Source organism: Piliocolobus tephrosceles, chromosome 11 (assembly GCF_002776525.5).
Source record: "Piliocolobus tephrosceles isolate RC106 chromosome 11, ASM277652v3, whole genome shotgun sequence".
Lineage (NCBI taxonomy): Eukaryota > Metazoa > Chordata > Mammalia > Primates > Cercopithecidae > Piliocolobus > Piliocolobus tephrosceles.
The window spans coordinates 68,200,164-68,227,888 of NC_045444.1; the positions used below are offsets into that span (position 1 = coordinate 68,200,164).

The following is a 27,725-nucleotide window of genomic DNA, read 5'->3' on the forward strand; positions in this document are numbered from 1 at the left end:
TGAATAGTGCCGCAATAAACATACGTGTGCATGTGTCTTTGTAGTAGAATAATTTATAATCCTTTGGGTATATACCCAGTAGTGGGATGGCTGGGTCATATGGTACATCTAGTTCTAGATCCTTGAGGAATTGCCATACTGTTTTCCATAATGGTTGAACTAGTTTACTTTTTAAACTTTTACTTTAAGTTCTGGGATATATGTGCAGAATGTGCAGGTTACGTAGGTATACATGTGCCATGGTGATTTGCTGCACCTATCAACCCATCATCTAGGTTTTAAGCCCTGCATGCATCAAGTATTTGTCCTAATGTTCTCCCTCTCCCTGCCCCCCACTCCCTGACAAGCCCTGGTGTGTATTATTCCTCTCCCTGTGTCTATGTGTTCTCACTGTTCAATTCCCACTGTGAGTGAGAACATGTGGTGTTTGATTTTCTGTTCCTGTGTTAGTTTGATGAGGATGATGGCTCCCAGCTTCATCCATGTCCCTGCAAAAGACATGATGTCATTCTTTTTTATGGCTTCATAGTATTCCATGGTGTATATGTACCACGTTTTCTTTAACCAATCTATAATTGATGGGCATTTTGGTTGATTCCATGTCTTTGCTAGATGGGTAGATTGCAAATATTTTCTCCCATTCTGTAGGTTGCCTATTCACTCTGATGATAGTTTCTTTTGCAATGCAGACGCTCTTTAGTTTAGTTAGATCCCATTTGTCAATTTTGGCTTTTGTTGCAATTGCTTTTGGTGTTTTTGTCATGAAGTCTGTCCATGCCTATGTCCTGAATGGTATTGCCTAGGTTTTCTTTCAGGGTTTTTATGGTTTTGGGTTTTACATTTAAGTCCTTAATCCATCTTGAGTTAATTTTTGTATAAGGTGTAAGGAAAGAGTTCAGTTTCAGTTTTCTGTATATGGCTAGCCAGTTTTCCCAGCACCATTTATTAAATAGGAAATCCTTTTCCCATTGCTTGTTTTTGTCAGGATTGTTGAAGATCAGATGGTTGTAGGTGTGTGGTGTTATTTCTGAGGTCTCTGTTCTGTTCCATTGGTCTATATATTTGTTTTGGTACCAGTACCAGGCTGTTTTGGTTACCGTAGTCTTGTAGTATAGTTTGAAGTCAGGTAGTGTGATGTCTCCAGCTTTGTTCTTTTTGCTCAGGATTGTCTTAGGTATATGGACTCCTTTTTGGTTCTATATGAAATTTAAAGTAGTTTTTTCTAATTCTGTGAAGAATGTCAATGGTAGTTTGATGGAAATAGCATTGAATCTATAAATTTCTTTGGGTAGTATGGCCATTTTCATGATATTGGTTCTTCTTATCCATGAGTATGGTATGATTTTCCATTTGTTTGTGTCCTCTTTTTTCCTTGAAGAACGGTTTGTAGTTCTCCTTGAACAGGTCCTTCACATCCCTTGTTAGCTGTATTTTTAGGCATTTTATTCTCTTGGTAGCAATTGTGAATAGGAGTTCATTCATTCATGATTTGGCTCTCTCCTTGTCTATTGTTGGGGTATATAAATGCTTGCAATTTTTACGCATTTATTTTGTATATCAAGATTTTATTGAAGTTGCTTATCAGCTTAAGGAGTTTTGGGGCTGAGGTGATAGGGTTTTCCAAGTATAGAATCATGTCATCTGCAGACAGAGACAATTTGACTTCCTCTCTTCCTATTTGAATAGACTTTATTTCTTTCTCTTGCCTGATTGCCCTGGCCAGAACTTCCAGTACTACGTTGAATAGGAGTGGTGGGAGAGGGCATCTTTGTCTTGTGCCAGTTTTCAAAGGGAATGGTTCCAGCTTTTGCTTCTTCAATATGATATTGGCTGTGGGTTTGTCATAAATAGCTCTTATTATTTTGAAACATGTTCCACCAAACCTAATTTATTGAGAGTTTTTTAACATGAAGGGATGTTGAATTTTATAAAAGGCCTTTCTGCATCTATTGAGACAATCATGTGGTTTTTGTCATTGGTTCTGTTTATGTGATGGATTATGTTTATTGCATCAAAGCTGACTTGATCATTGTGGATAAGCTCTTTGAAGTGCTGCTGGATTCAGTTTGCCAGTATTTTATTGAAGATTTTTGCATTGATGTTCATCAGGAATATTCGTCTGAAATTTTCTTTGTTTTGTTGTGTCTCTGCCAGGTTTTAATAATAGGATGATGCTGGCCTCATAAAATGAGTTAGGGAGGATTCCCTGCTTTTCAATTGTTTGGAATAGTTTCAGAAGGAATGGTACCTGCTCCTCTTTGTACCCCTGGTAGAATTTGGCTGTGAATTCATCTGGTCCTGGGCTTTTTCTCGTTGGTAGGCTATTAATTACTGCCTCAATTTCAAAACTTGTTATTGGTCTGTTCAAGGATTTCGAGTCTTCCTGGTTAACTTTTGGGAGAGTATATGTGTCCAGAAATTTATCAATTTCTTCTAGTTTGTTTGCACAGAGGTGTTTATAGTATTCTCTGATGGTAGTTTATATTTCCGTGGGATCAGTGGTTATATCCTTTTATCATCTTTTATCGTGTCTATGTCGCTTTTCTCTCTTTTCTTCCTTATTAGTCTAGCCAGCAGTCTACCTATTTTCTTAATTTTTTTGAAAAAGCAGCTCCTGGATTCATTGTGTTTTTGATGGGTTTTTCATGTTCTATCTCCTTCAGTTCTGCTCTGATCTTAGTTATTTCTTGACTTCTGCTAGCTTTTGAATTGATTGCTCTTGCTTTCCTAGTTCTTTTAATTGTGATGTTAGGGCATTGATTTGAGATCTTTCCAGCTTTCTGATGTGGGCATTTAGTGCTATAAATTTCCCTCTTAATATGGTTTTAGCTGTGTCCCAGAGATTCTGGTACATTGTTTCTTCATTCTCATTGGTTTCAAAGAACTTCTTGATTTCTGCCTTAATTTCATTATTTACCCAGGAGTCATTCAGGAGCAGGTTGTTCAATTTCCATGTAGTTTTGTGGTTCTGTGTGATTTTCTTAATCCTGAGTTCTAATTTGATACCACTGTGGTCCAAGAGACTGTTTGGTATTATTTAAGTTCTTTTGCATTTGCTGAGGAGTGTTTTACTTCCAATTGTGTGGTCAATTTTAGAATACTGAGAAGAATGTATATTCTGTTGATCTGTGATGGAAAGTTTGGTAGATGTCTATTATGTCCACTTGATCCAGAGCTGAGTTCAAGTCCTGAATATCCTTGTTAATTTTGTCTTGTTGAACTGTCTAATATTGACAGTGGGCTGTTAAAGTCTCCCACTATTATTGTGCGGGAATCTAAGTGTCTTTATAGGTCTCTAAGAACTTGTTTTGTGATCTGGGTGCTCCTGTATTGGGTTCATATATATTTAGGATAGTTAGCTCTTCTTGTTGAATTGATCCCTTTACCATTATGTGATGCCCTTCTTTGTCTTTTATGATCTTTGTTGGTTTCCAGTCTGTTTTCCTTTTTTTTATTTTCTTTCGTGAGGTGGAGTCTTGCTCTGTCACCAGGCTGGAGTGCAGCCTCAATCTTGGCTCATTGCAAGCTCCGCCTCCCAGGTTCAAGTGATTCTCCTGCCTCAACCTCCTGAGTAGCTGGGATTATAGGCACACGCCACCACGCCCAGCTAATTTTTGTATTTTTAGTAGAGATGGGGTTTCACCATGTTGACCAGGATGGTCTCCATCTCCTGAACTTGTGACCCACCTGCCTCAGCCTCCCAAAGTGCTGCGATTACAGGTGTGAGCCACTGCGTCAGCCCTCAAGTCTATTTTATCAGAGACTAGGATTGCAACCCCTGCTTTCTTTTGCTTGGTGAATTTTCCTCCATTCCTTTATTTTGAGGTTATGTGTTTCTTTGCACATGAGATGGATCTCCTGAATACAGCACACCATTGAGTCTTGATTCTTTATCCAATTTGCCAGTCTGTGTCTTTTATTTGGGGCATTTGGCCCATTTACATTTAAGGTTGATATTGTTATATGTGAATTTGATTCTGTCACCATGATACTAGCTGGTTATTTTGCACACTAGTGGATGTAGTTTCTTCCTACTGTCATTGGTCTTTATATTTTGGTGTGTTTTTGCAGTGCCTGATACTGGTTTTTCCTTTCTATATTTAGTGCTTCCTTCAGGAGCTCTTGCAAGGGAGGCCTCGTGGTGGTGAAATCCGTTAGTATTTGCTTGTCTGCAAAGGATTTTACTTTTCCTTCTCTTGTGAATCTTCATTTGACTGAATATGAAATTCTGGGTTGAAAAATTCTTATCTTTAAGACTGCTGAATATTGAATATTGTATATTGCTCCCACTTTCTTCTGACTTGTAGGGTTTCTGCTGAGAGATCTGCTGTTAGTCTGATGAGCTTCCTTTTGTAGGTGACCTGACCTTTTTCTCTGGCTGTCCTTAACATTTTTTCCTACGTTTCAACCTGGGAGAATCTGATATATATGTGCCCTGGCGTTGATCTTCTCATGGAGTATCTTAGTGGTGTTCTCTGTATTTCCTGAATTTGAATGTTGGCCCGTCTTGCTAGGTTGGGGAAATTCTCCTGGATAATATCCTGAAGTGTGTTTTCCAACTTGATTCCATTCTCCCAGTCTCTTTCAGGTACTCCAATCAATCACAGCTTCAGTCTCTTCATCTAGTCCCACATTTCTCAGAGGTTTTGTTCATTGCTTTTCATTAGTTTTTCTCTAATCTTGTCTGCATGCCTTAATTCAGCAAGATGATCTTCAAACTCTGATATCCTTTCTTCTGCTTGATTTATTCAGCTATTGATAATTGTGTATGCTTCACGATGTTCTTGTGCTGTGTTTTTCATCTCCATCAGGTCATTTATGTTCCTCTCTAAACTGGTTATTCTAGTTAGCAGCTCCTGTAATCTTTTATCAAGGTTCTTAAGCTTCTTTGTATTGGGTTAGAACATGCTCCTTTAGCTCAGCAGAGTTTGTAATTACCCATCTTCTGAAGCCTACTTCTGTCAATTAATCCATCTCATACTCTGTCCAGTTCTGTGTTCTTGCTGGAGCAGTGTCACAATCATTTGGAGGAGAAGAGGCATTCTGGCCTTTGGAGTTTTCAGCGTTTTTGCACTGTTTCTTCCTCATCTTCATGGATTTGTCTACCTTTGATCTTTGAGGCTGATAACCTTTGGATGGGGTTTTGTGGGAGGTCTTTTTTGTTGATGCTTTTGTTATTGTTGCTTTCTGTTTGTTCGTTTTTCTTCTAATAGTTAGATCACTCTTCTGCAGGTCTGCTGCAGTTTGATGGGGGTCCACTCCAGACCCTGTCACCAATGAAGGTTGCAGAACATCAAAGATTGCTGTCTGCTCCTTCCTCTGGAAGCTTCAGCTCTGCTGGATGAGGTGTCTGTTGACCTCTGTTGGGAGGTCTCTCCCAGTCAAGAGGCACAAGGTCAGGAACCTGCTTGAGGAAGCAGTCTGTCCCTTAGCAGAGCTGGTGCACTGTGCTGAGACAGTCGCCCTTGTTAGGGTCAGCTGCTCTCTTCAGAGCTGGCAGACAGGAAAGATTAAATCCGCGGAACCTGCAACTGCAGCCTCCTCTCCCCTCAGGTGCTCTGTCCCAGGGAGTAGAGAGTCCTGTATGTAAGCCCCTGACTGGAGCTGCTGGATTTCCTGCAGAGATGCCCCACTCAGTGAGGAGGAACCTAGAGAAGCAGGCTGGGCACAGCTGCTTTGCTGCATTGTGGTGAATTTTGCTTAGTCCAAACCTCCCAGACTCCTTCGCACTGTCAGAGGAAAACCACCTACTAACGCCCAGCAGTTTGCTTATTTTGCGCAACACTGTGTCCTTCATTCCTGTTGGTGATTAGTTAAATTTTAACAGTTTTATGCTGTTCCATAATATGTACATACTATATTATATAAATCAATTTTACTGTTTTTTCCACTTTATTTTGCACTCATGAATAATGCTGCTATGAATATTTTAGACATATCTTTGATGCATATGCACAAAAGTCTCTCTGGGGTAAAAATACAGAGGTAAAATTGTCAAGAAGTATGGCACATGGATCTTTAAATTTCCTACAGAGTGCCAAATTGTTCCATGAAATGATTATATAATTTTACCTATATACAAATAATGTGTAAGAAAACCAAAAAACCTGGCATCATTCTTGATTCTTCTCTTTACTTTGTTTCCTACATCTAATCTGATAACAAATCCTATCAGTTCAGCTTTCAAAATACCTGGATATCCAGAATCCAATCTCTTTTTGCTTACCCTCCTTCTACTCATGCATACTGGTTTAAGCCACAGTCTTTATGTATCCAGTAATTATACACCCTCTCAACCATTACTACCTGGTCTAAGCTCCCATGCTTCTCCTGGGTTATGAAAAACAGCTTTCTTTCTGATCTCCTTGTTTCTATTTTTACTACCCAAACAAAAGAATATTTTCCATTCTGTAGCAGAGTAATCCTTTTGAAACCTCAGTTCGTATCAATCAATTTTTTTTCCTCAAAACTCTACATTTGGTTTCCTGTCTTTCTTGGGCCAAAACCAAAGGTCAGGCACCACATTGCCCACCCATCACATTGCCTACATTATTCCTACTTGTTCAATTTCTTCCTGCTTCACTGCCCTTCTTATTGTTTCTGGCATGTCAGGCAAGCTCGGTCTCCTAGATAATGTGCTAGCCAATCCCTTTGTTTAAAAATTTGTTACCCCCCACCCTCCCAGACCTCTCTATGGTTCTCTTTCTAACCTCTGTTGTGTATTTATTTAAATTATTTCTTCCTCAGTGAAGCTTTTCCTTACCAGCTTATTATAGAGAAAGTATCCCCAATTTCCATAGTAATTCGATTTTCTTAATCTGGTAATGTCTTTAATTTTCTTTATTTCTGAATAGTTTTGCTGGATTTAGAATTCAGCATTAGGGAGACCCCTAGTTACTACATAGTAGCCCTATAACTCTTATTTCTAGAACACATGGCAGAAACATAATAAATAATAGTTACAGTAATAACAGCAAACTCATATAGCACTTAGTACTCTAGACACTTCTAAGCAAATTATATTAATAAATTCATTTAATTCTCTTAAAACCTATGGTGAAGAGGAAGACTTCCTGCTATAGTGATGTAAAGAAGTCAAGTATTTTCTCTTCTTAAAAAGAGAGTATAAAACTGGACAGCATTAATAAAAACAACTGTTCAATGACTCTGGAAATCAATCAAAGGGACATAATAATTTGAGAAACGTTTATTCTTGAAAAATTATTGGACATTCAGGTAAAAATAGCAGGAGCCTGTGACCTCCTTGCCTGAAGTTACTCCCACTCCTCCATCTTCCTCTCCAAGTCTGACCTGGGAATAGAAGCAAAAGCCAACCTTCCTGCCGGATGTGGTAGAATCAACTTGGAATGGGAAAGAAGCAAGTAATTCTGATTACTTGAACATAAAATGGTGAATCTGCTTAGACTAGATGAGAAAAGTCCCAAGCTCTGCCATCCTAAGGTTGGGGTGCAAGTTGGGGTAAATGGTAGACCAGCAGGATTTCATAGCAAAATCCTAGAAATTAGAGAGCCATAGAGAGGCCATTTATAGTCAGCTTTAAAATTGATCTCAAAAAATTCAAGACAAGTTTTTTAAATATGTTTTTAAAATTAAAGAAAATAATTTTGAAGAATTAAAGGAAAATATGCTAACAATGAATGAAAATATAAAATATCAACGGAGAAATAGACATAAAAAATAAGCAAATGGAAATAATAAAATTGAAAAAAGTAGCTGAGATAAAAAGTTAATTCAGTGAAATCAACAGTAGGATTGAGGTGGCAGAGAAAGAAACAGTAAACTTGAAGATAAATCATTAGAAAACAGCCAATCAAAAATGAATGAAGAAGGAAGGAAGGAAGGAAGGAAGGAAGGAAGGAAGGAAGGAAGGACAAGTAAAGAAATTGACAGAGATCCAGGGCATCCGGGACAATTTCCAGAATCCTAAGTTATGCATAACAGGATCTTCAGAACGAGAGAACAGAGAAAAAGAGGCAGAAGAAAAACATTGAACAAAATGGCAGAAAGCTTCCCAAATGTGATGCAAATTATTAATATACAGATTTAAGAAGCTCAATGAACACTAAGTAGAATATTGAAAAAAAAAACCTAGATATATCATCATCGAATTGCTGAAAGTCAAAATAAAGTCTAGAAAACGGAAAGAAAAAAAATAAGACTCAGTACATACAAGGAAGCAACAATATAATTTATTTTTGGCCAAAATTGTATCAGAAACTAGGGAAGCCAGAGGCAATAGAATGACACATTGAAAGTGCTAACAGAAAAAAGAAATCATTCAACAATTCTAAATCAAGTAAAATTATTCATAAATAAAAGTAAGATACCGACATTCCCAGACTAAGAAAATCTAATTGTCAGCATAACTGTGTTATAAGAAAATACTTAAGGAAATACTCCAGTGTGAAGAGAAATGACACCAAATAGTAGCTCAGACACACAGGAAGAAATGAAGAACATCATAATGTCAAATATGTGAGAACATATAAAAGATTGAATATATGAATGTGTGTGTCTGTCATCTGTCAAGTTCTACAGAAATTAATGTGTTATTTCTGGCTCTCTGATCTATTCCTGAGGCCCATCTTATTATCTCTGTATCACAGTCACACTGACTTTATTACTTCAGTATAAGAGTAAATTTTGATATACGGCAAGTGCTCCTCCTTTATTGTCCTTCGGGATTGTCTTGACTATTCTTAGCTATTTGCAATACTATATAGATTTTAGGATCAATTTGTTAAATTCCATGAAAAATATATTGGAATTTTCACTGGAAACATGTTATATTTATGGTTGAATTTTGGGATAATTGAAAACTTTTCAATATTGTGTTCTTCTGACTATAAATATGATTTAACACTCTATTTTGATGTTATATTATCCATTTTAAGAAAAATAAGTTTATTCCTGAGTATATTAAAGCTGCAAAAAGCACAAGGAAAAAAATTTCTGGCTGAAAAAATAACTACAAAGACCCTGGAGTATTTTAAACTTCCAAGAGGCCATTGTGCAGGGAGTGTAGTATATGAGGGAGACAGAGCTATGGGAATGAGTATGAGAAGAGGCAGGGGCCAGATCTGGATATAAAAGCTAATTCCTGCACGAAAGATAATAACTGTTTGGATACCGACTTACAAACCTACTAAATGGACTAATTAATTTGAAGCAGCTAATATGTCAGAAATAACTATAGCTACCTTCCCATTCAATTTCTGTGGTGGTTGATTACTAATGATTTCCCCAATTCTTTTCAAAATTCTGAGTCAAAAAAGCAACTTAGTGAAACAGAAAAAAACACACCTAAGTCTCTGACATGAAGTGATAACACCTTTAATGCAACACAAAAGCCACTTGCCAAGTAAAATCCAGGCTGGAAAGCACCTCTACGAAAGCACATTCATTATCTCATCTTTCAGTATCTAGTTTGCCACCACCCACTGACGCACATATCTGCAGCCCATGTGGCACAGACAAACCAGAACCTCTTTTTATCTAATAAATGAGCCAACTTTCTCATGAATAATCAAAGTAGCCAAATTCCAAATGCCATCAAGGTCTTACACATTCTATAGGAGAAGAAATCTAGAAGAAATAATTCAAACTCTTAGAGGAGAAGTGAAGACAGAGAGGGATGGCAGTAAAGCCTCATAAACAACACTACCTTGTGCAGCTAACTCTTTCCACCTCTCTTTGTTCTGCTGAATGATGTCCACCAGGTTGTTCTTGAAGCTGTTCAGGTCCACTGCTGCAAGGGAGTAGTCTGGGGAATAGGACCCATCGCTCATGGAACCTTTTGCATTTGGTCGTCTTAGTGCATCAGCAATGTGTAACCCCACAATGGTGGTTGAGCTAACAGTAACAACCAAACAAACCAAAAAACACCATCAGGATATGGGGTGAACGAGGAAAACCTGAAAAACTTTACAAAACCGACTAGAAAAGCAGGGTAGTAGATGCTCAGTACAAGTTCTGAGCACGTGGCAGCTGCTCACCTCCTTTCTCTCCCACCCCACACTGGATTCTCCTTAGTACACACCTTAGTATTTCATATTTTGTGTATTAAACTTCAGTTCTCAAAGGCAGATGCAATATAACATAAAGCCACTAGGTGGCAATACTCCCTAATAATTCTTGTGAGAATTCTCTGCCTAGATGTGAGAAATATAGATAATCATTAAGGAAAAGGTTACTAAACATCACAAAGATGAAAAGTGATGCAAAAAAGAAAATATCATACCCGCTTGCCACATAGGAAGAAGTTTCGGCTTTTGAGGCTTCCTCTATAAGAGGAATAACAATTTTCTCTGTTGAGTCTGTCAGAAGAGAAAATGTTGGCTCTACTATGAAATCGATGAAACCTACAAAAGCCAAAATGGAGAGAGAGAGAGAGAGAGAGAAATTCAAGTGTTACAATTTCCTGAATTCTGAAATCAGAAATAATGAAGAGCCTCTGACAATCCTGGGATAGCGAGTATCAACTAAAATATTGGTTCTGCTTACCCTTTGTATTGTTTTAATCTAATAACAATCTTTAGAGATGGGGTTCAACTGCTTTATAAAATAGTACTTGAAGTCATGGAAGTGACGCAATTTAAGCTTGTTAAGTATATTGACTTTTCTATTTACTATTCAGCCTTTAATAATACACTATTGCTAACAATAAATTTAGATCCAATGATAGTGACTATAGTTTCCTCTCAACAACAAGGATCATTATCCTTTTTGAAAGCACATCATGTACATTTTGGATTTCATTATTTACTAACAAGAAATCATATCTAAGCTCCAAAGAAATTAAATAATTGAAGATTTTTCTCAGGTAACAGGACGACAATTACTTTTTGTTTCTTACTATATCAGTCAGAGCTTTCTGCCAGTGTGTTAATATTTCAAATTGCTGTTTATTATTCTCTGGATATAAAGTGTTAGTTCACAGCATGTGGGTGTGTTCTGTCAAATCAGTGAAGAGAAAAGTAACATCTCTGGGAGACAGCATTAATCCCACCACTTTGAGATGTCAGCATTGAATGAAGACTTTTACATTTAAAGTACTCATCAAGATAGAAAATGACGCACAGAGAAAAGGGCATTGTCCTCTGGAAGCATTTTCCATCCCGTGTTTAGGCAGAGGAGGAGACAACAACCTATTCTAAGGTCTGTGTACATGGCAATATCCCAGATCCCAGGACAGCTGTGGGTGCCTCAAGTCAAGAATTTGTTGTTGGAAACACATCTGAGAGCAATGGACTACCACCTGAATAAAGAAGAATAGCTGGAGGGGGGCTTTTTAAGTGGATATTGTCCTGTAAAGTATGCACATTTAAAGATTGTCCATCCGATGCTTGGATAAAAGTAATTCACATTTCAAGTAACTGGATTACTTATAGTGTATAATAAGACACATTTTTAATTTAATAAAGCTTCAATAGTTTTAATGGATGCCTTTATGTTAAATCAGTGTTAACTGACCACCCAGGGTACTATTTTAAGTTCTATTTTTTTTTTTTTTTTTTTGTGAGAAGGAGTCTCACTCTGTTGCCCAGGCTGGAGTACAGTGGCGCGATCTTGGCTAACTGCAACCTCTGCCTCCTGGGTTCAAGTGATTCTCCTGCCTCAGCCTCCTGAATAGCTGGGATTACAGGCGCGTACCACCATGCCCGGCTAATCTTTTGTATTTTTTTGTAGAGACGGGGTTTCACCGTGTTAGTCAGGATGGTCTCGATTTCCTGACTCGTGATCCGCCTGCCTCGGCCTCCCAAAGTTCTGGGAATACAGGCGTGAGCCACTGCGTCTGGCCAGTTCTGTCTATGTTCTTAAATGCCTGAGATGTGTAGACTGTCAACTGGGGCATCACTTTTACTAACATGGCTGCAATTTATATTACAGCGACAAGCCTCAGAAACTTCCATTCTTAGCTTGCCAAATCAGGTCCTTAGTCTGCCACATTTACACTTACTAAGCAAGAATAGGCACCTGTGTTATGGTCTCTAGAAAAACAGCTGTTGAAACATGGATGGGAAGGGGAAAGGGTCGGAGCACGCAGCTTTCGGACAGCTGACTGCCCCAAAGCTTTGTGATGGGTGGTGCCACAGCATAACTACACAGGTAAGAAGTGATCCTTGTGTTTATTGATCATATTGTTCAGTAACAAAAATGCTGGCTCAGCGAATAATTATTACAAGTATTTGAGTCATGCAACACAGCAATAATATGTTTTAATAATGAACTGGACTTGAAGTCCCCAACCCAAATACAGATGATAAGAATGAATGTGGTTGGGAGCATTATCATTTTGCAAATTTCCTGTTGTTGGTTAATCTATTCACATCATGAGAGAAAATTTTTCCAAATGAAATGTGCACTACTATATTAAGCATACCATGGAAACTTAGTGATAGAACAAGTGCACTAATATTTTCATTGAGTTGACCTCTATCTAAAGAATTAAATTACAGAAAACAGGAATCAGCAATAAAATAACATAAAATAGTCTCCCACACAAGACAATGTTACATTTTGTAAAAGGATTAGAACCATGATAACAATTACATTTACTGTTACTTTATTGAATTCATTTTGTGAAAATGCTTCAATAATTCTTATTCAGCACCATATAGATCCATTTAAAAATCAAATGTGTCATGAATATGGAGTGAGGTTTTCATGGAATTTACCCCTTTGAATAACATGGTTTACACATTTGAAAACTGACAAGCACACGCTCACTTTCCACCACACAAATCATCAGTATTACCTATTTGTGACTGGGCCACCATGGTTGACTTCCGATCACAAAGTGGGGAAAAGGGAAGCCCTAATTCAGCTTCTTTATCTCCCTGGAGAAAGAAAAGCACATTAATATAGACTTGGGTTGGAGAAGCTAAAATAATGAGCAACCTAAGATATAAAGCCTAGAAAATTCACATATTTCATTTCTTAGTTAGGAATACTTTTGTCTTATTTATAAAAACAAAAGCTATAGTTCAAGTTTATATAATTTTTCTTGGATGGTCTCCTTTTGGAGACATTTTGCAAGGAGAAAAATGATGAATGTTTTCAGGACCTGGAGACTTTGCTTTGGCATTACAATCCCTTGACTTTTGAGAGACAAACGTTTGCTTTTGGAATTTTCCAAAGTCACCATAAAATACTTAGCCATTTTAGTGTGTTATTTGACATTTAATTAACCATCCAAGTTAATTTATTTATGCCAAGTATATCAAGAGACCTTTAATATCAAAATTTTGTGACAGAACTGTTTTTCAAAATTAAAAGTATGCGATTTGAAACACCTTTCTATTCATTAACCAAGTTTTATTAAATCTTCCACAACATATAATGAAGAATTTCTTCAACATTCTTACATTCAGTGTGTATAAACTTATTTTAATATTTTCTCCTCAGAGAAAATTGAAATATCAATTTTTTTATTATTTGATCTCATCTAAAATAGATTAATTGAGCACATATGTTAAAGAATTCCATTTATATTTGGGTTTTACTTCAAGAGAAGTAATTAAATTTTCATCTTCTAAAACAAAGGTTGCTGTTCTGGTCAAACCTTTACTATCACAAGGTTTATTAAACTTTGGTTCTTTCCTTTTGCATTAAAGGAGATGTGCTTATGAAAGAAAGAGGAGAGGATACTTCCTTGTTCTTGTTCATTTCAATTGCCTGGCCATTTGAAAGAACGTTTTAGGTTCCATTTTCTCCTAATTTATTGGCTATATACCTTCATGAGCAACACCAGCCTTGCATCATAAGTCCATAACTTAGGATAAAATACCTAAGGACCCACGGTTTCCTTTCATTCTGTTTCCATTAATATCTTTCTATCCTAATCTTTACAATGTCATGTCAACATGTAGCTTTACAATTTTTTGAGACTATCTTCTAGAGCAGTTCCCCTAAACCATGCCTTTGATTATGAGAGTTATAGGCAGAAAGTCTGGAATCAGAATTGTTGGGGAAAATCTAGATATGGCCATCAAAGAAATAGGAAAATTAGTTACAAACAGGAACATTTCACTATGTCATAACTCAGAGAAAATATAAGGAATAATAATTTTTGTGACCTCTGCTAGTAACTCCCCTAATTCCTCTGGATAATAATAACACTAATTCCATGTGAAATTGTTATTTATACTCAGGTTAAAGGACAGACGGAAGGGAATTATTAATGCCACTAGTCTTAGAGTCAGAAGATACAGTCAGCTGAGTTGCTGCTGTTCTAGGGGTTATTGCTGTTACTTCAGACATACCACAACCTTTGCTGAAATGAATTCTCCTTATCTGTTACCTAATTTTGTGATCCTGATTTACTTGTTTTAGTGATAAAATATAATAGATATAATAGTATCTATCCTGAAGTTATCTAAGATTATTTATATGAAGCATAAAGACAGTGCCTGCCACTTAGCGGTCATTAAGTTTAGCTAATAAGAAACATAATTTAGGTCAGGCGTGGTGGCTCACACCTGTAATCTCAGCACTTTGGGAAGCCAAGGCAAGTGGAGCACGAAGTCAGGAGATTGAGACCATCCTGGCCAACATGGTGAAACACTGTCTCTACTAAAAATACAAAAATTACCTGGGTGTGGTGACATGTGCTTGTATTCTCAGCTACTCAGGAGGCTGAGGCAGGAGAATCACTTGAACCCAGGAAGTGGAGGTTGCAGTGAGCCAAGATCGCACCACTGCACTCCAGCCTGGGTGACAGAGCAAGACTCCAACTCAAAACAAAACAAAACAAAACAAAAACAAAAAAACCATAATTTATATTAGGAACAATATGAATGCAATATGTACAAATTAAAGGTATTTATGATGTCTAATATACTATGATGTCTAATAATGTCTAATATATTGAATAGTTTTAAAACACAGGAAATTGAAGTGTGCTTAATTTAGCATGTAATAAAGAGGCAAAAGCTTTTTCGCCCTCTTTTTTTCTAGCAAGGAATTGACAAGAACGGATTTCCACTTTTGAAAGATTGGTTTGTCTGCAGTGTGAGACATGACTTGGGGTGAGTTGAGGATGACTCCTTGGCTTCCAGTGTGAATGGAAAGGAAGGAGGGGTCTGTTGGTGCCACTAATGGAAACTAGATCATCTGGGTGGGGGAAAGATTTAATACTATTATGGATTTGGTTTCTGACATGTTGAGGATAAGGTGCAAGAATAATGTCATCAATCATTTATGTTAAAATATAAATACTAATATTATTACTGATGAAATAAAATAGAAATAAAGCTACTGATAGGCTTTTGGGAACCTGATATTGGAGATGCATATATAATATATGCAGATACAACTGCATTTTATTCTTGTGTGTATTTGTTAGGTTGGTGCAAAAGTAATTGTGGTTTTTGCAATTAAAATTGTCAGTAGTCTTAGAGTCAGAAGATACAGTCAGCTGTATCTTTTGCAATTAAAATTGCAAAAGCCACAATTACTTTTGCACAACCCTAAATATTATAAGACTGTCTCTATTAAATGCAGCTAAGCTACATTTAACTTTTGTTTGTTTGTTTTTTGTTGTTGTTTTTTCTTTAGTTAAGATGCTGCTATCTGGTATTTTAAGGACACAAATGTAATAGATGTATTTTTATACTCTGTGGTACAAGCTCTTTGGCCCCCAAATGGTAACTTTGGCCTGAGAAAGGTATTATGATAATTTACTTTCTTTTTTTTTATTTTTTTATTTTTTTGAGACAGAGTTTCACTCTTGTCGCCCAGGTTGGAGTGCAATGGCGCAACCTCGGTTCACTGTAACCTCTGCCTCCTAGGTTCAAGCAATTCTCCTTACCTTAGCCTCCCGAGTAGCTGGGATTACAGGTGCCTGCCACCATGCTGAGCTAATTTTTTGTATTTTTAGCAGAGATGGGGTTTCACCATTGATGGCCAGGGTAGTCTCGAACTCCTGACCTCCGGCAATCCACCTGCCTCGGCCTCCCAGAGTGCTGGGATTACTGGTGTGAGCCACTGTGCCCGGCCACTTTCTTGAGTTAAACTTTAAAGAATGTTGAATGGCAACATTTTTCCTATAGGACTTAGGCATTTGACAGTTACATGCAGGGATGACATTCCTACAGATGGAGCAAGAGATTTTATATTCTATTTGCTTCCTGTACCCCACAATTAATTTAGAATATTAAATTTTCACTGTCAAAGCACACTGAATGCTAGAGTACATTAATTATTTAATTTATTTATAAATATTTCAAAGGGTTATTTACCCTTTAGGGTGAATAAAGGCCATGAGTGCAGGATTAGTAGGGGGCCCTGTAGGTAAACTATGAAGGAACTAGAACTCTGTATAAAGAGAATGTTAGAATCTCTGAGTATAGATTTGGCCACCTTTATAATTTCCTCATTCTGTCCCAGGACAGGGAATATTTATTTTCCATCAAGGTAAAAGCAAAGCTCATCGCAATAAGCATTGTGAAAGAAGAGTTTATATTTTTCTTGGAAGTTTTGCTGTCATTTGAGGATGCTGCCTTCAGGGGGCCAAAATACACTTTTAAAAAGGAGGAGGAAGTAGAAAAAGTGACCCCATCGAAATGGAAACTCAAGGCAGCCTGAGGTTCTCAGGCCCCACAACTTGTACCTGTTTTTACAATTCCCTGGAGATCCTTCAGGTTTCTTCTCTGAAAGTCTATAAGGGAGAACTAGTAATTGTTTTTAAATGCTTTCCTACCTTTGTAAAGTGCTCTGACAGCCATTAATAAGGTATGAAATCCAATGACATAACAGCACCTTTTTGTTGTTGTTGTTTGCATTTCTCTGAAACCAAAAAAATTTCTATAGTTTTGTTTTTTTTCTTGAGAGAAGTCTCACTCTGTCACCCAGGCTGAAGTACAGTGGCATGATCTCGGCTCACTGCAACCTCTGCCTCCTGGGTTCAAGCGATTCTCCTGCCTCAGCCTCCCGAGTAGATGGGACTACAGGCACCTGCCACTACGCCCGGCTAATTTTTGTATTTTTAGTAGAGAAGGGTTTCACCATATTGGCCAGGTTGGTCTTGAACTCCTGACCTTGTGATCCATCCGCCTCAGCCTCCCAAAGTGCTGGGATTACAGGCATGAGTCACTGTGCCGGGCCAGTTTTGTTTTGTTTTAATGAAGAAGATAAGACAGGGTAAAGTACAGAAATCTTGAGAAAACTCTTCATTGAAACTTCAGTATTAGAGAAACAAGCAACATCAATAACAAATATGCAGGAAGCCCCTGACCACAGGGACAGGGGCTTAGGAGACACTCTTCCTAAGGACAGCCTTCGGAGACATTCTACAGCTGAGGGTGAAATCTGAGAGACCTCTTGCTCTATAGAAGAATTTGTTTGGGAGAGGAGAGAAGGATGCATTAATTTAGCCTTATTTGGAAAACTTAAGGAATTTAGGCCCTCTACCCTTCTTTACTTCTTCTATAAATGGGCCTTTCTAAATTCGAAGAACACCACGAAAAACATTTAAGTGTTTAATAATTACAGCAACTAATACATTCAATTTCAGTAAAATATTGATCTGATATAACTGTATTTCTGTGAGCGTTATAAATATTTTATGGAATATTAGAACCCCTGGTGTAATCGGTGTTTACAGTACTTTTATGGCTTTTGAAACTAAAACCTTTTTTACATTTAAAGTTATCTTGGCTCATAGCTACAGTTCTTTTCATTTCTGTAATTTTAGGGGTTATGTTTATGATTTTTTAAAAATCCAGTTTCTTGGCTGAGAATGGACTAACCAAATACATTTGTATTACTATGGAAAATGAAATTTATTTTGAAATAACACACTTTATACTACTTCTAGCAACATTTAAAAATAGAGAGGCCTGACTGTATACAATTCAAGGTAAAATAAACATTTTGACTTTTCCTTCCAAATAACTTGCATTTCCAATTATTTTTTTCTTCTTGGCTAACAAGGTAATAATGATTAATAAATGCAGATTTTGTTCAAATATATATTTTTTTCATGTGTCACAAAACAACTAGTGGAAGGGAAAAATTCAGGTAGTCATTGTTATTTAGTTTAAAATACAAACACATTTTGATGGAAGCGACTATTTTTGTAAAAAAAAATTAACTGCATTGACTTCTTATCTTGCCAACTTGACATGTGTGTTCAAGAGGAGAATAAAAAGCAAAAACCTGTCTTCTTTTACTAATGATTTTTTTTTTGGCTGGTATGTTCACTTCTGATCTCTCTTATATCAGTCATAGTTAAAATAAATGCAGCATCCTCCAAATCTACCCATTACTGTCAGTAGAGGCAACCGTGCTGATCTGCGTGAAAACTTGAGGAGACATTAATCGTATTGATAAATATCACAGGCTTGTTGCAAAAATGCCTTGGAAATGAGAACCTGCTCTACTGCCTTTTACCATTAGTGGCTTATTCAAGAGTCAGAAATCAGTGTTTCTCACGACTGCAAATTCTGGATACAATTCTGATCTCTGGCTAGTTTCCCATGGCTTTAGAGGGTGAAACTAAAGTAGTACCACTAAAGAATGAGATAATGCTGATAGGATTTTTAAGAATAATACAAATTGCTTGTCTTCCAGAAATATACAGCATTTAAAAATTTCTTAGTGTCTCTTTGAATCCATTTGTTAAATAAAATGAGTTTGGTAGACAAACTAATAAGAAAATTATTTAGAAGTTAACACATCACAAAATTTATCTGCATTTTTCTGAAGTATTCACACACACACACACACACACACACACACACAAACACACAAACCTTTCTTGAAAGGTTGCTCTTGGAAAATTTTAAAAATCAGCTCTTTCCTTTGCTACTTTTCTGATTTTTTGAATTTCTATCCAGACTCTAATTTTGTTCAAAACCAATAGGAGGAATTGCAAGTCTAGCATTACATTCTGCAGAGCAAAAAGGAAAATACTTCTCTTAATTGGCTACTTTTTAAACTTGATGATTGTGTTGGAAATGTGCTTTTAAATTGCGCCCAGATCTTTAGAAAATCAGCATTAACTATCAAACAACAAAATACTTCATAAGCAATGGTGTAGTATACTAATACTTTGCCTTGGAAGACTATAAAGCTTAAAATAGACTAGCAGGATAACAAATACCACCAATTCCTCAAATTTGAAGCCCTCTTACATTTGTTCTATCACTTTGTTCTTCACAGTCATCCTGGGAAGTAGGCAGGATGTGAAAAGGTAAGAAGGTATATGGAGACAGGAAGGGGAAAACTCATCTCTCCCACTCCTGGAAGAAAGAAAAGCTAGGGCTTACCCTTGAGTTTTCTGAAGTCAAGTCCAATTATCTCTCTAATTCACATTATTAGGCTTCTTATGTTTGACCAATGTACATAAAATACAGTCTTTAACAAGAAACACAAGATGTTTACATTTAAACTGTAGCTGAGGGACATGATGAGTTCTGGACAGAGCTCCTTTGATTTACCTCAAAATCTCTAGCACAGCCAGGGGAATTTGAGACACAGTATTTAGATTCTTAGTACCTTCCAAAGGAATGAAGACACATATTTGCAAATTGCTTTCTAAAAGTGCTGTTTTCACTGTATGAGATGAAAAACCCAATCACCTTGGCTAAATGCATAGCAGAATGGCATCAGTATTGTGGATGTGACAAAGTGATAGTTTTACAGATGGCTATGTGAAGATGAACAAAAATAAAACATACAAGAACCACTGCAGTCCTGCTAATTTCTAGGACATTTGCGTAGACATATAGACACAGTTCAATATCTTACGTCAAATCAGAGCAATACATACACCAAGGAATTTCAGGTTCATTGCTTATTTACCTCCAAAGTTGTACATTATGCAGTATGACTAAGAATAAGTAAGAGTACTACGGGATATATTTAGTTCAATGCAAGAAAACATTTTACCTGTTGGAATCAATATCATATTTCAGCATAAGTTTCATAAAGAAAAACTTGTTTAGCTTGAAAGACAAATTTGTTGGCAGTACAAACTTACTTATTTTGACCTTTAACTCCACATTTTTCTGTTTTGCTGCATATGTTTCTGAAGGGGATTTGAAAGTCATTTGCTTTTAAAAATCCAGAAATTGGTGAACTTTCAAAAGATCTGAACTCAATTTCATTGAATTCATTAATCTCATGATCCTGTCGGGTATTCTTTGTTTTGAAATCAGTAAACAAAAGGATGATACAAATCATGATATTATTTGGAGATCTAATGGTAATCTTCAAGAGTCTCTGGGATTTTAGTTTTGTTTTTTTCCACAGTAATTATTTTAGAGTCTTCTTTAAGTCAGAGATGAGCTACCTTCATTATGATATACTCTTTTTAAAAAAAATTAAAGGGAAATTTGTGTGCCAATCTGAAGCGTATAAACAGGAACACTTGTATAACACTCAATTAAAATATAGAGCATTTCCATTACCCCCAGAAAGTTGCCTTAACCTCGTCCAAGGAATCCTAACCCATATAGGTACCTATTGTTCTGATTTCTATCACCATATATGAAGTTTGCCAATTTTTGAACTTCATATAAATTGATTTATAGTATTACTCTTTTGAGATTTATTGTCATTTGTATCATTAGTCTATTTTTTTATTGTTGCATGATATTCCATTGCATGACTACACCATATTTTATTTTTTAGCCATTTCTATTTTTGATGAATATTTGGACTGTTTCTAGCATTGAGTTTTTGTAAATAATATTGTGATGACTACTCCTATATAAGACATTTAGTGGGCATAAACACTAATTTTTCTAGGGGTAAAAGTGTTGGGTCCTAAGGGATATTAAGTATCCCTTCATATTAACTTCAGTAGATGATGTCCAGTAGTTTTCCAGAGTATTTGTAATAATTTATCCTCCCACCTGTGATGTGTGTATAATACCTCCAGTTGTTCCTCATTTTTGGCAACACTTTATATTGTCAATTATTTTAATTTTAGTCATTCTCATGGGGCTATATGATATTTCATTATGGTTTAATTTACAATTATTTGATAAGTAAAGACAACGAGCATACTTGTATGTATGTATTACCTACTTGTAGATTTGCTTTTATAAAGTATCTGTTCAAATTGACCTGATTTTCTTTTTACTATTGATTTGTTGGAGCTCTATACACAAGTAGACACAAGTCCTTGGACAGATATTTGTAGTACAAATATTTTCTCTCAGTCTATGGTTTGCATTTTCTTAATAGTGCCTCTGGAAAAACAGAAGTTTTGAATTTTGCTTTCTACCACTTCATTTTTTTTTTTTTCTTGTATGGGTAATGCTTTATGTGTCTTCTCTAAGAAATATTTACCTACCCCCAAGATTAGAGAGATCTCTTGTGTTTTCCTCTAAGAGCTTTATAATTTTAGTTTTGTGTTAAACTCCTTAATTTTCAATTAGTTTTTGTGTAAGGTGTAGGTAGGGGACCAGTTTCCTTTTCTTCCAATATATTCTATAATTGCTGTTCCATTTCCTTTTGTGGAAAGACTTTCCTTTCCCCATATAGTTGTTTTGTTGCCTTTGTAGAAGATCGAGTGACTTTACATATGTGAGCCTGTTTCTGAAATCACTCCTCTATTTTAATGATCTATTTGCCTATCCCTATGCCTTATGCCAATAACAGTGCTGTGATCACTGTAGCTTTATACTAACTCACATAAGGAGGAAGTGTAAGTCCTTGAACTTCTTTAATCTTTTTCAAAATTGTTTTGGCTGCCTTAGACTCATATATTTCTACACAGATTTTAGAATCAGCCTTTCGACTTCTACAAATAAGCCTGTTAACATTTTTGATAAAGATTATGCTAAATTTATTAAAATTTTGGAAGAATTGACATCTTAGAAACATTGAGTCTTTCAGTCATTAACATAATATATCTCTCCATTTATATAGGTCTTAAAACTTCTCTCAACAATATTTTGTAGTTTGCAGTATGGAGGTTTCATATACATTTAATTAAAGGTATCCCCAAATATTTTATTATTTTATGCTATTACAAAGTATACTGTTTTCAAATTTTATTTTCAAAATGTTTGCAGCTTGTATACAGAAACACAATTGATTTTACAACTAATAAACTCATTTATTAATTCTAGTAGCCTTTTGTAGGTCTCTTGAGGTTTTCTATGTAGATGATCATGTTTCTGCAACAGTTTTAGGGGAGGTTCCAAAATGGCTGAATAGGTACAGCTCCAGTCTGCAGCTCCCAATGTGAGTGACACAGAAGATGGGTGATTTCTGCATTTCCAACTGAGTTTTGAAGAGTGTAGTGCTTCTCCCAGCACGGAGTTTGAGATCTGAGAACGGACAGACTGCCTCCTCAAGTGGGTCCATGAACCCCGAGTAGCCTAAATGGGAGACACCTCCCAGTAGGGACCGACTGACACAGCATACAGCCAGGTGCCCCTCTAAGACGAAGCTTCCGGAGGAAGCATCAGACAGCACATTTGCCATTCTGCAATATTTGCTGTTCTGCAGCCTCCACTGGTGATATCCAGGCAAACAGAGTCTGGAGTGGACCTCCAGCAAACTTCAACAGGTCTGCAGCTAACAGTCCTGACTGTTAGAAGGAAAACTAACAAACAGAAAGGACATCCACACCAAAACTCCATCTGTATGTCACCATCATCAAAGACCAAAGGTAGATAAAACCACAAAGATGGGGAGAAACCAGAGCAGAAAAGCTGAAAATTCTAAAAATCAGAGTGTCTCTTCTCCTTCAAAGGAATGCAGCTCCTTGCCAGCAACAGAACAAAGCTGGATGGAGAATGACTTTGACAAGTTGAGAGAAGAAGGCTTCAGACGATCAGTAATAACAAACTTCTCTGAGCTAAAGGAGGGTGTTCAAATACATTGCAAAGAAGCTAAAAACCTTGAAAAAAGATTAGACAAATGGCTAACTAGAATAAACAGTGTAGAGAAGTCCTTAAATGACTGGATAGAGCTGAAAACCATGGCAGGAGAACTATATGACACGTACACAAGCTTCAGTAGCCAGTTTGATCAAGCGGAAGAAAGGGTATCAGTGATTGAAGATCAAATGAATGAAATGAAGTAAGAAGAGAAGTTTAGAGAAAAAAGAGTAAAAAGAAATGAACAAAGCCTCCAAGAATTATGGGACTATGTGAAAAGACCAAATCTATTTCTGATTAGTGTAACCTGAAAGTGATGGGGAGAATGGAACCAAGTTGAAAAACACTCTTCAGGTTATTATCCAGGAGAACTTCTGCAACCTAGCGAGGCAGGCCAACATTCAAATTTAGGAAACACAGAGAACACCACAAAGATACTCCTCGAGAAGAGCAACTCCAAAACATATAATTATCAGATTCACCAAAGTTGAAATGAAGGAAAAATTGTTAAGGGCAGCTAGAGAGAAAGTCGGGTTACGCACAAAGGGAAGCCCATCAGACTAACGGTGGATCTCTCGGCAGAAACTCCGCAAGCCAGAAGAGAGTGGGGGTCAATATTCAGCATTCTTAAAGAAAAGAATATTCAACCCAGAATTTCATATCCAGTCAAAGTAAGCTTCATACGTGAAGGAGAAATAAAATCCTTTACAGACAAGCAAATGCTGAGAGATTTTGTCACCACCAGGCCTGCCTTAAAAGAACTCCTGAAGGAAGCACTAAACATGGAAAGGAACAACCAGTACCAGCCACTGCAAAAACATGCCACATTATAAAGACCATCAATGCTAGGAAGAAACTGCATCAACTAACGAGCAAAATAAACAGCTAACATCATAATGACAGGATCAAATTCATACATAACAATACTAACCTTAAATGTAAATGGGCTAAATGCTCCAACTAAAAGACACAGACGGGCAAATTGGATAAAGAGTCAAGACCCATGAGTGTGCTGTATTCAGGAAACCCATCTCATGTGCAAGGACATACAGACCCACAGCCAATATCATACTGAATGGGCAAAAACTGGAAGCATTCCCTTTGAAAACTGGCACAAGACAGGGGTGCCTTCTCTCACCACTCCTATTCAACACAGTGTTGGAAGTTCTGGCCAGGGTAATCAGGCAAGAGAAATAAATAAAGGGTATTCAATTAGGAAAGGGGAAGTCAAATTGTCCCTGTTTGCAGATGGCATGATTGTACATTCAGAAAACCCCATCATGTCAGCCCAAAAGCTCCTTAAGCTGATAAGCAACTTCAGCAAAGTCTCAGGATACAAAATCAATGTACAAAAATCACAAACATTCTTATACACCAGTAACAGACAAACAGAGAGCCAAATCATGAGTGAACTCCCATTCACAATTGCTTTAAAGAGAATAAAATACCTGGAATCCAACTTACAAGGGATATGAAGGACCTCTTCAAGGAGAACTACAAACCACTGCTCAATGAAATAAAAGAGGACACAAACAAATGGAAGAACATTCCATGCTCATGGATAGGAAGAATCAATATGAAAATGGCCATACTGCCCAAGGTAATTTATAGATTCAATGCCATCCCCATCAAGCTACCAATGACTTTCTTCACAGAATTGGAAAAAAACACTTTAAAGTTCATGCAGAATCAAAAAAGAACCCATATTGCCAAGACAATCCTAAGCCAAAAGAACAAAGCTGGAGGCATCATGCTACCCAACTTCAAATTATACTACAAGGCTACAGTAACCAAAATGCATGGTACTGGTACCAAAACAGAGATATAAACTAATGGAACAGAATAGAGCCCTCGGAAATAATACCATACATGTACAACCATCTGATCTTTGACAAACCTGACAAAAACAAGAAATGGAGAAAGGATTCCCTATTTAATAAATGGTGCTGGGAAAACTGGCTAGCCATATGCAGAAAGCTGAAACTGGATCCCTTCCTTACACCTTATACAAAAATTAATTCAAGATGGATTAAAGACTTAAATGTTAGACCTAAAACCATAAAAACCCTAGAAGAAGACCTAGGCAATACCATTCAGGCCATAGGCATGGGCAAAGACTTCATGACTAAAACACCAAAAGCAATTGCAACAAAAGCCAAAATTGACAAATGGGATCTAATGAAACTAAAGAGCTTCTGCACAGCAAAAGAAACTACTATCAGAGTGAACAGGCAACCTACAGAATGGGAGAAAATTTTTACAATCTACTGATCTGACAAAGGGCTAAAATCCAGAATCTACAAATAACTTAAACAAATTTACAAGAAAAAATCAAGCAACCTCACCAAAAAGTGGGCAAAGAATATGAACAGACACTTCTCAAAAGAAGACATTTATGCAGCCAACAGACACATTATGAAATGCTCATCATCACTGGCCATCAGAGAAATGCAAATCAGAACCATAATGAGATACCATCTCACACCTGTTAGAACGGCGATCATTAAAAAGTCAGGAAACAACAGGTGCCGGAGAGGATGTGGAGAAATAGGAATACCTTTACGCTGCTAATGGGCTGTAAACTAGTTCAACCATTGTGGAAGACAGTGTGGTGATTCCTCAAGGATCTAGAAATACCATTTGACCCAGTCATCCCATTACTGGGCATATACCCAAAGGATTATAAATCATGCTGCCATAAAGACACATGCACACATATTTTTATTGCGGTACTATTTACAACAGCAAAGACTTAGAAATGTCCATCAATGATAGAGTGGATTTAGAAAATGTGGAACATATACACCATGGAATACTATACAGCCATAAAAAAGGATGAGTTCATGTCCTTGTGGGACATGGATGAAGCAGGAAACCATCATTCTCAGCAAACTATCGCAAGGACAGAAAACCAAACACTGCATGTTCTCACTCATAGGTGAGAATTGAACAATGAGAACACTTGGACACAGGAAGGGGAACATCACACACTGGAGCCTGTCGTGGGGTGGGGCGAGGGAGGAGGGACAGCATTAGGAGATATACCTTATGTAAATAACGAGTTAATGGGTACAGCACAGCAACATGGCACTTATATACATATGTAACAAACCTACATGTTGTGCACATGTACCCTAGAACTTAAAGTATAACAAAAAAATAAAAAAGACAAAAAAAGTATTATTTAATAGTAGGCTGTAGAATAAAATCATAATTAAAAATATCCCTTATACTGAAGTATAGTTCAGCAAAAGCAGTATATATTTTATGTAATGATTGAAGATGAAATGCTAGCTAATACCAGAAGTGATAGAAGAATAAAAAAAGATCGATTTATTGAATTTCCTCTTTTTCTCTTACTGATTAATTCCCTAAGTTGTAGTTCATAAAAAATTACAGTTATGTATTTTAAAATGTACTAATAGATAAAATATTTTAATTTTATTAGAATGTATTAGAATTTTTAAAAAAGTTCTATTTATTTTTATTCAAACTATACTTTGTTTTCATTACCTTCCTGCATTGGCTAGAACTTCAAATGCAATGTTGAAAGGAAGAGGTAAGACTACCTATAATGACCTTAGAATAAAAATGTTCAATATTTCATCATGAAATATCACATTAGCTATAAAACTTTGATGAGGTTGAGAAAAGTCTTCTGTTTCAAGTTTACTAACAGTTTTTATAATTAATGTCTGTTGAATATTGTCAAATGCATTTTGCACATCTATAGGGTTGATAATATATTTTTCCCTTTATTTCCCTTAATATGGTGAATTACCTTAATTTTTAAATATTAAACTGACTCATTATGATATGATATGCACTTTCTTCCTAAATTGCTGGATTCGATTTGCTGAAAACTTCAAAAATTAAAAAAATTTCCCCTTTAGTTTTATGACAGATGTGGATGTGTAATTTTCTTTACTTGAAAAGTCTTTGTCAGGTATTGTCGAGAATTATGCTGTCAAATTTTCCTCTTCCTCTATGTCATAAAAGAATTTGTGTAAAACTGGCATTATTTCTTCCTGAAATGTTTGAGAGAATTCTCCATCTCTCAATTGAATTGAATATTGAGAATTTAAATCAGAAATAGAATTAAAGTCATCTAAGCCTGGAGTTTTCTTCATAAGAAGAGTTAAAGTACAAATTCAACTTTTGAAAACAGATATATGAATATTCAGACTACATGATTTTTTCTTGTGTCTGTTTTGGTAATTTATATCTGTTAAAAATTTTGACAATTTCATCTAAGTTTTCAATTTTATTGGCATAAATTGTGCATAATATTCCTCATCCTTTTGGTGAATATAGGCCCTATAATGATATTCTCTCTTTCATTTATAGTTTTTCTCTTTTTGATCCTGCAAGTAATTTCATTACTTTTTCAGAGAACCAACTGTTATCTTTGTTAACTTTTGTTATTGTTTGTTCTGTTTCACTGTTTTTGACTTTTGTATTTATTATATCCTTCCATCAACTTATTTTGATTCAGTTTTCTTAACTTCTAGCTTCTTAAGGTGAAACAGATATAAGTTACTTTATTACATGTTTGTTTTTTTCTAATATAAATATGTAAAGCTATAAAATTTCCCCTAAGCACTGCTTCAGTTGCATCCAACAATTTTCAAATATTATGTTTTCAAAATCATTCAACTTAAGATATTTAAAAACTTTTTCGTAACCTAAAAAACCTTTGTATCTCTTTATGTTTCTGTTTTTGCATCTCTAATATCACAGGGCTATTCAGAAAGGTCTCTAAGGTCTCTATACAATTATCATTTTCTGGTTGATTGGTTGAGTATATTATTATAATTTTTAATTTACCATAATAAGCAGTTGACCTTTAGAATTTGGTAGGTT

General features: G+C 36.3%; 1 protein-coding gene across 9 annotated transcripts in view; it reads right to left on the reverse strand.

Moving 5' to 3' along the window:
* Positions 1-27,725, reverse strand: part of PDE1A (phosphodiesterase 1A) — a 404,293-nt gene that overhangs the window by 45,670 nt on the left and 330,898 nt on the right. For all 9 annotated transcript variants that reach the window (XM_023212370.2, XM_023212377.2, XM_023212368.2 and 6 more), the window contains 3 exons: positions 12,779-12,860; positions 10,262-10,382; positions 9,686-9,873 (listed from right to left, as the gene is read on the reverse strand). In XM_023212370.2, the coding sequence (XP_023068138.1) occupies positions 9,686-9,873; positions 10,262-10,382; positions 12,779-12,860 (391 nt within the window). The remainder of the gene's footprint in view (positions 1-9,685; positions 9,874-10,261; positions 10,383-12,778; positions 12,861-27,725) is intronic.